This window comes from Eubalaena glacialis, chromosome 11, assembly GCF_028564815.1.
Source record: "Eubalaena glacialis isolate mEubGla1 chromosome 11, mEubGla1.1.hap2.+ XY, whole genome shotgun sequence".
NCBI lineage: Eukaryota > Metazoa > Chordata > Mammalia > Artiodactyla > Balaenidae > Eubalaena > Eubalaena glacialis.
The window spans coordinates 72,130,811-72,143,161 of record NC_083726.1 but is presented as its reverse complement, the minus strand read 5'-3'; the positions used below and the strand labels follow the sequence as shown (position 1 = coordinate 72,143,161).

The window sequence follows — 12,351 nt, the reverse complement described above, 5'->3', positions numbered from 1 at the left end:
TCCCTACCTTCTCTCAAATGAATCTCATTGTTTTCCTATCTTATACTTTTGCTGTTTACCTTCTGTTTAGGATAATAGCATTAATAATGATCACTATGTTTAGTCTCCCATATGGGTATGGGAGACTTTTTGTTAAAGTACTTCCTGTGATGTTTACTGTATCACAGTACAGTCTTTCCATTTTTGTATAGCTCATTTTAAAAAACAATTAAAATCTTTTCCTATAATGTCTACTTAATACTAGTTATTTATCTTAGAGCCGTAAAGATATTTCTTTTTTTGTTGGAACCGTTTGTGTATTTGAAAAGTACCATCATAATCTTTTCGATTTTTTTTTTTCCAGGTTTAAATATATTTAGTTCCTTCAGCTGTTCCTTTCATTTGACATGGTTTTCAGACCTTTTGCTTTCCTAATTTTCTTTCTATTCCTTTTAAGTCATGATGCCAGAAGTGAACTTTTATTTTGTCAACCATACTGTATTACTGGTCCTTACTGAAACTGCAGGCAACTGAAACCTAGGCCATTTTCACATATATTACTATGAAACAAAAAGCCCTGCAGCCTGTACTTTTTTCAGCTGCAATTATTTGTTTGTAGTTAATGCATTAAAAAAAAAATCTTGGAATGATATATTTCATGTAGTTAACTTTGGCTTATAATTCTCTTCCATAAAGGTCTTAAAATCTCTTTAGTGATCCTATGTATTTAGCAGCAGATAAAAACAGCTTTGTTTTATCTACAAATGAAGTATGCTTTATGTGTTTTGTATTAATCATTAATAATTATGTTGTGTTATAAAGCAGAAACTAACACACCATTGTAAAGCAATTATACTCCAATAAAGATGTTAAAAAAAAAAATTATGTTGAGTAGCATAAGGCCCAATATAGAAACCTCTAGGCACCTCCCTCTGTGGACCACAGCCATTTATCTGCATTGTTTGCTGTTATTCAACCAGTTGTGATTCCCCATCTTGTTTTCTTTTCCACTTGAGGATTACAAAGCATTTCCACTATGGAAACAATGACATAAAGATTGCCTTGCTTTGTTTTGTAAATCTGTCGTGGCTCCTAGGGATGATTATGTTAAGTATTTACAAACTCTTTGTTAATTCATTCTAAACATTTGCTACAGATTAATGTCACATTTACCAGTGATGCTCATATATAAATTAGGTTGTGTGACATTTTGGTTGAATTTTTTAAATGTCATTACTATGGAAGATTTGTAAGTTTATTGTTTTTGTTGGTCTGTATCTGATTTTCTATAGCTCTGACTTTGGGCCCAGCCTCCCCTTATTTTCTCAATATCAGCAGCCATTATTAAGAATGAAAGATATTTTTAAGAAAGACTTATTCATCAGTGTTTAATCCTTTTCAAAAGCATATCTTCTACAATAACTGAAAATGTACAAGAATTAAAAATACTATTTTGAGAAGAGTGTATTTGGAAGATAGACTCTATTATTGAACTTAAGTATAATGGGAAAAGACACATGTCTTAATACCTGTTGGCTGTGAATGAATTTGGAAGTCCACATGAATTTTTGGATCATAGCTGAAATTCCAATAAAATTTAGAGATTTAATTCTGCCTTTAGAAAGAAGGCTTTTCTGTGCGGCTGTAGGTGATAATGGGAATATGGAAATAAGGCTTTACCATCAGATCATGTTTGTTACGCAGTAAGAACCTATTTTCTTAGCAGCTAAATTTTATAGTGTTTCTTGGTTTGAAAGTCATTGTATTTATGTTCAGTGCTCATAAAATCATTCAACAAAAATATATTTCATATAAATGGTTTGCCAAGCAAGACAGATCTAGTCTTTGCCCTCTGAGTTTATGGGTTAGAGAAGGAGACAAATCATTACATGGGAGTAGGCATTTTAGGGGATATCTGAAGAGTGGGCAGAAGTTGGTGGAAGGAGGAAAGTGGAGCAGGGTTATTGGGATGAGTTGTTTCATGAGGAATTTAATCGTGGGCTGTTAACTGATCCAGGCTGTAAGTGTGCTATTGAATTAGATTCTACAATGTATTCTTGTGTGTGAGAGTCTATTTATTATATCACAAAGAGCTTTGGCTGTGAGTTTTCTGGGTGAATCCCAGGAGTACAGCTTTAGCTTTTCTGGCACCTGAGTGATGGAGGTTCTGAAACAGTAATCAATTAATGGCATTTTCCTATGTGTAGGCATTTATAGCATCCCTGTTGCACATGTTCTTAATATGTACAGATGATGTAATATTTTACTTATATTTTAAAAAGTGAGCCCATGTGGTTGTAACTGATGTATTAAAGGAAAGTTCTCTTCAGAAATGCACTTCCATGTATTCATAGTTAATATGCCTTTATTTCAACTTGTTGGATCTCTTACCTCCAAAAGTTTGTTATTTGTGGGAAGCAGAGGTGATACAGAGAGAGCTTTTTCTACCCCTGTGTCTGGATGAACCTGTGCCCCCTGCAACAGAAGTGCGGAGTCCTAACCACTGGACCTCCAGAGAATTCCCTGTTTCATACCTTCTTGAATAAACCAGTAGATCTCTGAGAAATCATGTTCTTCCTAACCAAGAGCCCCAAATTTGCATGTCTTCATCCATGATCCAGAAAAATGAATCATTTCCTCAGCATCTTTATAGCCACCACATCTTCATTTGTTCATATCTTAATTTCCCCTTTAATGCTTCAGCTATCAAAGGAGAGATGAATCTACTACCTGCGCTGTTAGGTTTATTTGTTTATTGATAAGACGTTCAGAAGTATCTGGTTTTCTCTTATACATTAGGCACTGTACCAAGAATTTAATAGTTTGCAAGATGTAGCCCCTAATTTTATTATCTCCAGTGATTTTTTTTTTTTGATGTGGACCATTTTTTAAAAGTCTTTACTGAATTTGTTACAATATTGCTTCTGTTTTATGTTTTTTGGTTTTTTGGCCACGAGGCATGTGGGAACTTAGCTCCCCAACCAGGGATCAAACCTGCACCCCCAGCATTGGAAGGCGAAATCTTAACCACTGGACCTCCAGGGAAGTCCCTCTAGGGATGGTTTTAATTTTTTTTCCTAGCAGTGTATTTTGCTCCTATATGGGTTATCAATAATTAGTAATACTTGATAGGATTGGGTGAGTCTGGTTAAGTTCATCGCTGCTTTCATCAGGAGAACACATCGGCAAGAAAGTATATTTCTGAAAGATCGTATCAGATTTACAGCTATTATATTCAAAGAGACAGCAAATATTGTTAAATTCTTACAGAACTTTTAAATGTTTATTGTAACATTAAGCTGCTTCTCTGGCTTTCATTTCACCTGCGTGGGAAGAACTTTATATCTAGTCTATGGAACCAGTATTTGAAATTCTTGTTCATTGTCTTCCTCACCATTTATTCTTTCACTCACCAATACATTGACTTGGATTTTGATTTCCATATTGCCAACTTTAGAATTTTTCTTTCCTGGTTTCTTTCCTTCATCCTACTTTAGAACTCATTTTCTTTAGCAAATCACAGCAAAGGCAGGAATGTGTTGAGCCCTTTTGCCCTGCTCTCAAGTAGGAGTTAGTTTCTGCTTACTAAGATCACATGTGAGATGAATTTGAGGTAATGGCTAAGTAGCCAAGGAATAGCATTCTGTCAGTTAGAAATATAGAAGTGTGAGTGAAAGAAGTGGATTTGAGAGACATTTGTCTTCATAGTATTGGTTGGAGCCGCGGAAGAATAACAAAACAAAAAGGATTGAGGATAGGAGGAACATTCATATTTAAGGAACAATAACCAACAAAGAAGAAAGAGAAAGGTAGGAAGATGTAGGATGACAAACAGAAACGTACAAAGGCATGAAAAGCAAATGGTAAAATATTAAGAAGAACTTGTGTATGAATCATTAAGCTGCAGTAGTAGAGGACAAGAAGAAAGACCTTCAGTTTTAATGTAAGCAGATCATTGGAAACTCTGGGATAAAGAGTTTAAGCACAATGGGTTGTTTCTATTATCTCTTGTGTTAAAAAAAAATACTCTAAAATTTAGTGGACTAAAACAACCACTTGTTTATGATTTTGCAGTCTGAGCTGGAATCAGCTGGGTGGTTTTACTGTCTGTTAGGATATTATTAAATAGCCCAGGTCTGTTGAAGGTAGCATGGATGGGAATCTGTAGTTAAATGCAGTAATTCCTACAGTGTTTCTGAAATTTGGAATCAAAATCAATCAATACAGCACCAGTGGTGTGTTAGTAAACTGACTCTTCAGGGGAAAGACACCTGATTGTGACGTTTGCCGATATTCGTGGAGTGAATACTTTTACCATGGCTGATTTCAGGCTACCAGTGTGGAGTCACTGAACTTAAGAGTTTGGAATAGATACAGACAGTTCATTCTCAACAGCTAGTGTGAGCCAGGCCCAAGCCCCAGACACTCCTATAAAAAAAAATCATTGTCCTGATCTCTTGATCTACAAAGAATTTGAGGCAGGTTAACAAAAATAAACACTTATTAAAACAGGATTAAGTAAATGGGTGAAGAATTTTATATAAAAGGGAAATAAGGGTGTGAAAATAAAAGAATAAAGTTAGTAGTTTATGAAATAGTTGCCTATGATAAGGATTTCAACAATTACTGTAAGTGAACTAAGGATTTGCCTAAAACAAAGAGGAAATGAGCAATAAATAGTGTTCATAGTGAAACTTAGATAAAAACACATCAGCTGCTCAGGAGGAACAAAACTTTCTGATGACATCAGTGAACAATTAGATAAGGATACTGCGTCTTCAACATTCTTGCAAAAGTAGGATGGCAATATTTGTGTGATGTTTCTTGAATTTTTTTTTAATGCAAGGTGCTGACAGTGCCAAAGTGATTCAGAAAATGTATTATTTTCTCAGAAAAAAAGATAAAATTGGCAATTTGGGATCTATAGTAGAATAATTTGAAATAAATGATAAGAAAACTTATTGGAAATATAGCTGAGAGCCCCTTCTAGTTTATTTAGGCTATTTAGAAAGCCGATTCCATCTGCATCATTAAGAGTTTGCAGGTAAGGAAACTAACAAAATATTTACAAGATTCTAAGTATGGGATAATTAGGAGATCAAGTAGCTGTGGATTTGTTTATAAGGAAAATCCATATATGAGAGAGTTCGTATAAAAAGAATTAGCAAGATTTAGTAATAGGCTACCTGTTGAGAACACGTCAGAATGACTGCTTGCCGGTAGCCGTCCTATGCTCAGGGAACTGATATGATATACCATGAAAACTTTCCCAGGTGTCCTTTTTGATTTCTAGTGGTGATTCATCTTTCACTCTTGATTTTTTGGTGTCATTCTTTAATCCTTTGAATATTGACTTTATGGAGGAGATTAGATTAGATGCTTATAGTGGTAAGTAAGACGTGTGATCCCCGTCTTTAACTTTTGGTGTCTTATCATAGGATCCTTTTCTCATTTCTTTCTGCTCGTGCTGTCCTTGGTTAGCCTCATCTTCATACATAATTGTTGTTGGACCCAATCTTAAACAGAGTTTTTCTCCTATTCTGTTATTTATTTCTCTTCATTGGTGTTTGCTCAGGCAGCCCAACTTGAAAGCAGGGTAGGAAGACGGTTAGGGTCACTGGCAAATGCTCAAAAGTTCCTGTTCTCATTACTCCTACTTCTGGGTTCTTCTCTTGTTCCTCCTGGGCACAGAGGTGCTGGTGTTAATTCCTCCCTGCCCACCTTTCCCTAGAGTCCGTGCGTGCTGGTGCCTCCTACAAACGGCAGAATGAAGGAAAGCCAGAAAGAGGTGAGTTTTGAGCTAGATTGTGATTTGGGATCGTGAAGGGTGGGGGGCTATAATTGATAGAGGTTATAGAAATGGGAAAAGTGTATAACTGCTCCATTAGTCTGCTGTTGGAACCAGAGTTGAACAATAGCAGACTCAGGTAGTAGGATTTGGGGAGACATGTGGGTTTGTTGTCTGGGCTAGACACTCCCAGTCAGCAACTGCCACCTCATAGGAGGTTGAGATCTGTAGAGTAGACAAGTCACTGGCAGAAAGGACCCAACATCAGTAGGATCAGGATATTTCTATTTACCGTTTTTGTGCTCTTTCTGCTGCCATCTGTATCATCCTTTTTCTTTATCCTTTGCTTCTTGCCTGTCCCTGCCCTTCATGCCACCGGTATATATGAATATATGTTGATATTTGATAAACCACTGCCCTCTCCTTCAATGTTCCTTTGCTTCTGCACACTGAGATTGGTTGAAATCTGCTTAAATTAGCCTTATGCAGCTAAAATCATGAAAGATCCTAAGACTACACTTGGATACCATACTTGGCATACCTGTAGTGCTGATGTTTTGTTTGTAAAGGAGGTGCTAAATAAGAGATTAACAGCTGCTTGTGAAAATTTTTTGCTGTGTTTAGCTGCTGTGTGCCAGAATTGAGCCTATAATTATGTCTTTAATTAACATAGTGTGCTGTGCTGATTGGTCCAGTTCTTCATCTCTCAAGGAAATACTTAATCAGAATAGACTGGGGAGGTCATTGAATCCTAAGGGTAGAAAAAGAATTCATCTTTTCACCAGTTTGTGAGTGCCTACTCTTTTCTTAAAAGACTCAACTAGGTAGGCCTTGGGTATTTGGAAAAAAATGAGCTATGATACTTGTTCCTCTAGGGGCTTTTGGTGCAGTGGGATAGACTGACACTGTCACATTATGATATGGAATTTGCCATGTGCAATGGAAATACAGTAGGGAATGACTAAATAAACCATGTTCTTAGCCATTTGGGGATGTAGTGATGGTTGGTATCATTTTGCTTTTGATTTTCAAGGTCTGTAAGAACTTTTAAACTTGCTTAGTGTGAAAGTCTCTTAATGGTACCACAAGTTAAAAGATTCTAGAGTTAGGTCTTTTTTAAGACTATTGGAGCTTCACAGTTGGAATACTGTGCCTAGAGCAGGAGTTTTCAACCTCAGCACTACTGACATTTGAGGCTGGATAATTCTTTGTTGTGGAGGGCTGTCCTGTGCATTTGTAGCATGTTTAGCAGCATCCCTAACCTCTACTTAACATGTGCCAGTGACACTCACCCACTGTGACAATCAGAAATATCTTCACACATTGCCACGTGTTGTGGGTGCGGGGAGCTGTGGGGGGCGTCTTGAGAAAGCCTTTCCGGCTCTGCAGGACATTGGAAAGAGATGTTATTCACTACGTCGCCAGGTGGTTGGAAGCCCTTGACCTCCAGGCCCTTACTTTGCTGTCTTGACCATAGCAGGAAGAGCTTAAGAGGCTTTTTGACTGAAGCTGGCTTTGCCTCAGTTTCAAGGTCGTTTTGTCTCCGCTTTTGCTCTTGACTGCTTTCCTGGCCTTAACCCACTATCCAGTCTTGACCAGTTTCTGTGTCACTCCAAACTTGGTGCTACTTTTTCCTCTTCTCTGTAATTAAAGTTTTCCTAGCACTTGAAAGCAGAGGATATCTGTTACAGTTGACATATAGATAATTTAATGAAACGTTTTTCTATTAGCAACAGCTCACTGTTATTTTTAAGATTATATTTTACTAAACCCATTTTTGTTGTTTTCGTTGAACCGACTAAAATAATATTTAAATTTATTTTCTGGCTTATATTTCCATAAAAACAATAGTACACATAGAGCACTATGTGAGTGTCTGAAGTGACCAAAGATAAAGGTTAGTGACTTTATCACATACAAATTTATTTTTCACCATTTAACAAATATTTAGGTACTCATTCATATCAGGTACTGGATTAGTGAGTGCTCTATTATAGTTTTCTAGTTTTAATTTTTTTAAAACATTTCATGAATACCTGCTAAGTTTCCTACATACCTTTCTCTTTGAGCTATAGCTTAATTAGCTAATAATTAGCTAATTCTCTTTGGTAGTATCTATATAATAACCTCCATTGGATTTTTAGTGTGATGTATTAAAAGTTAACATTTCGGAACTTGGAGGAGGAAGCATTTATGATTTTAAAATGTTTTTTGCCTTTCCTGAGGTCTTCTCTGTGGTTCCGTGTTTGCTAACTGGCATTGATATGGCCTAGATTGCCATATATGCTGTCCTTTGGTTCTAGGTTATTTGAAATTTTTGATGGTGCCCAGCCTCTAAGATAGGAGGATTTAGATATTAACAGATTTAATTTAATAATGTAATAAAGATTTCACTATTAAAATAAGTGTATGACCTCCACCCCTTATTTATTCATTTACAAAATCACTCTAGTTGAAAACGAATAAGCTAGAAAATTGCATTTTATATTTTCTTATATAGGTAAAGAAAGACCTGTTCAGTCTTTGAAAACATCAAGAGACACTTCACCCTCAAGTTCTTCAGCAGTTCCTTCATCAAAGGTTTGTTGTATTTCTAAGATCAATTCAAAGAGGAAACACAAAGTAAATGAGATGGATTGTATAGTACAGATGCTTTTATTCTTTACTGTCACACCTAATGGGGGTACTTTGCTGCATTGAAAGCTTGAGTTTTAAGTAACCATAACTTAAAAGTTGCCCCCAGAGTAAATGAGCAGTTTTCTCATAGAATTATTTCCACAGGTTATGCTAAAATTGGTATTTACTGAGCCCCTTCTCATCTTGACCATAGCCGAGTGGGAATGAATATCCAGATGAGGCATATTTGAGAGACTGTGCTTTTATTTTGGAAGTGCGGTAATAGGCAGAGACCTAATATTTATTGTATAATTACTTGATTCTATGTACTATATTATGTATTTTCTTCTGTTATTAATTCATATAAAAATTCTATGATGTAGGTAAGTGTATATTTCCATTTTATATAGCAGGCTCAGAAGTTAAATAATTTTCTCAAATTATTTCACTGATGAATTCTCCCAAACGTTTAAGAATACCTGTACTTCTCAAACTCTTCCAAAAAATAGAAGAGGATTGAACACTTCCAGACTCGTTTTATGAGCCTAGAATTATCCTGATACCAAAACCAGACAGGGACATTACAAGAAAAGAAAACTACAGGCCAATATCTCTGATGAAGATAGATGCAAAAATCCTCAGCCAAATGTTAGCAAACCAAATTCATCAGCACATTAAATGGATCATATACCATGATCAAGTGGGATTTATTCCAGGCATGCTAGCATGGTTCAGTATCTGCAGATCAATCAGTGTGATACACCACATTAATAAAATAAAGGATAAAAATCATATGATCATCTTAGTAGATGCAGAAAAAGCATTTGAGAACATTTAACATCCATTTATGATAAAAACTCAACAAAGGGGGCATAGAGGGAACATGCCTCAACAAAATAAAGGCTATATATGTCAAGCTGACAGCCAACGTCATTCTCAATGGCAAAAAGCTGAAAGCATTTCCTCTAGGATCAGGAGCAAGACAAGGATGCCCACTCTCACCAGTTTTATTCAACATAGTATTGGAAGTCCTAGCCAGAGCAATTAGGCAAGAAAAAGAAAGAAAAAGCACCCAAACTGGAAAGGAAGAAGTAAAACTGTCACTATTTGTGGATAACATGATTTTATATGTAGAAAACCCTAAAAAGAAATAAAAGCAAAAATAAACAAATGGGAGCTAATTAAACTTAAAAGCTTTTGCAAAACAAAGGAAACCATTGATAAAATAAAAAGACAACCTACAAAATGGGAGAAAATATTTGCAAATGATATAACCAACAAGGGATTAATATCCAAAATATATAAATAGTTCATACAACTCAATATCAAAGAACAGGCAGAAGACCTGAATAGGCATTTTCCCAAACAAGACATACAGATGGCTAGCAGGCATATGAAAAGATGCTCAACATTGCTGATTATTAGAGAAATGCAAATCAAAACCACAATGAGATATCACCTCACACCAGTCAGAATGACTGTCATCAAAAAGTGTACAAATAACAAATGTTGGAGAGGATATGGAAAAAAGGGAATCCTTGTGTGCTCTTGGTGGGAATGTAAATTGGAAAACAGTATGGGGATTCCTCAAAAAAAAAAAAAATTAGAACTATCATATCATCCAGCAAGCCACTTCTAGTTATATATGCAAAGGAATTGAAAACAGGGTAAACACATGGCAGCTCTGAGAGTGCAAGGAAGCTCTGCACCCCTTCGCTTAACCTTGCCTAAGCATCTTTTATCATAAACTGCCTCTTGTTGGCCACAAAACTCAGCCCACATGTGAACACTGGGAGTTGGGTGTCCATCTGCCATGATGCTTCAGTATGCACGTGTGACCACTGCTCATGCTGCTCTCGTAAGGAGAGCAGCCAAGATGGCAAGGTAGAAAGACCCTGAGCTCATCTCCTCTCAGGAGCACACCAAAATCACAGTTTCCTGCAGAACACCCATCAGTGAGAAAGAGTGGGACCTACCAGAAAAGATCTTCTACAACTAAAGACGTAAAGAAGGAACCACAACGAGACAGGTAGGAGGGATGGACTCGCAGTATAATCATATCCCATACCCCCCAGGTGGGCAGCCCACAAATTAGAGGATAATTATATTGCAGAAGTTCTTCCACAGGAGTGAGAGTTCTGAGCCCCATGTCAGGCTCCGCAGCCTGGAGTTCTGGCACCAGGAAGACAAGCCCCCAGAGCATTTGGCTTTGAAGGCCAGCAGGGCTTAATTGCAGGAGCCCCACAGAGTGGGGGAAATAGGGACTTCACTCTTAAAGGGCACACACAAAATCCCATGTGTAGGGGGACCCAGGGCAAAAGCAGTAATTTGATAGGAGCCTGGACAAGACCCACCTACTGGTCTTGGAGAGTCTTCTGGAGAGGCAGGGAGCAGCTGCGGCTCACCCTGGAGACATGGACACTGGTGGCAGACATACTAGGGAACGCTCAGACACATGAACACTGTTGCTGGCTGCTGTCATCTTGGCTCATTAGCACCAAGACCTGGCCCCACTCAGCAGCCTGTAGGGGTCAGTGCTGGGGTGCCTCAGGTCAAACAACTAACTGGGCAGGGACACAGCCCCATCCATCAACAGACAGCCTGCCTAAAGACTTCCTGACCTCTAGACACACCCCTAGACACAGCCCTACCCACCAAAGGGCCAAGACCCAGCTCTAACCACCAGTGGAGAGGCACCAGCCCTTCCTGCCAGGAAGCCTGCACTAGCCTCTAGACCAGCCTCACCCACTAGGGGGCAGACAGCAGAAACAAGCCAGACCCTGCCCTGGGACCAGCTGTGCCCTGGCCCTGACCACTAGCAGGCCAGCACAACCTTCGGGACACCCCAGACCCCATACCCAACTGTTTCAGGAACTGGCCTCCCCCCCTACTCCAGCAATCTGAAATGAGCTCTGGGATCTCTGGCCCTGCAGCCAGACTCCAGGAAGCAGTTCTGCTTGCCAATAGTCCGGCACTAACCCCAGATCTGGCTTCACCTGCCAGTGTGTGGGCAGCAGCTCTAGAGTCTTTGAGACCCTGACTCTGCCCACCAGTGAGCCAGCACTAGCTCTGGGACCCCCTAGGGTTCTGCTACCAGCCACCTTGTGACCAGGCCCAACTAAACAGTAGCCAGCAGCATCTCCACAAGGCAGGGCCTGGCAACCAGCTGGACTTGGGGGCAGCCAACTGGACTAGGGGCCAACCAAGCCTACCAGACTACCCACATAGTTAGCCCACCATAACAGAAGGACCCACACAGCCCTTTTAGGGGGAACGCCTAGAGCATATAGCTTAGGTGATGGCGGAGGGGGGAGTGTACTGCTAGGACACAACGGACGTCTCCTACAGAAGGCTACTTCTCCAAGGTGGAGAAACATAACCTACCTACCACATACATAAAAATACAAAGAGCAACTTAGACAAAATGAGGCAGCAGAGGAATATGTTCTAGAAAGGAACAAGATATAACCCCAGAAGAAGAACTAAGTGAAGATAGGTAATCTACCTGTAAAAGAGTTCAGAGTAATGATCGTGAAGATGATCAAAGAACTTGGGAGGAGAATGGATGCACAGAGTGAGAAGTTAGAAGTTTTTAACAAAGAGTTAGGAAATATAAAGAACAGCCAGAGGTGAAGAATACAGTAACTGAAATTAAAAAAATACGCTAGAATGGATCAATAGTAGACTAAATGATACAGAAGAATGGATCAGTGAGCTGGAAGAGAGAGTAGTGGAAATCACTGCCACTGAATAGAAAAAAGAATGAAAAGAAATCAGGACAGTTTAAGAGACCTCTGGGACAACATGAAGCACACTAATATTTACATTATAGGGGTCTCAGAAGGAGAAGAGAGAGAGAGAAAGGGGAAGAGAACGTATTTGAAGACATAATAGCTGAAAACTTCCTTAATCTGGAAAAGGAAACAGTTACCCAAGTCCAGGAAGCACAGAGAGCCCCGTTCAGGATT

The 12,351-nt window shown here is 38.6% G+C and overlaps 1 protein-coding gene across 8 annotated transcripts in view; it reads left to right on the top strand.

The window, feature by feature from the left end:
- PPHLN1 (periphilin 1) overlaps nucleotides 1-12,351 on the top strand; it is a 148,508-nt gene that overhangs the window by 60,433 nt on the left and 75,724 nt on the right. For 6 of the 8 annotated variants that reach the window (XM_061204845.1, XM_061204842.1, XM_061204844.1 and 3 more), the window contains 2 exons: nucleotides 5,711-5,767; nucleotides 8,268-8,347. In XM_061204845.1, the coding sequence (XP_061060828.1) occupies nucleotides 5,711-5,767; nucleotides 8,268-8,347 (137 nt within the window). The remainder of the gene's footprint in view (nucleotides 1-5,710; nucleotides 5,768-8,267; nucleotides 8,348-12,351) is intronic. The other 2 variants (XM_061204847.1, XM_061204841.1) reach the window with 1 other exon arrangement.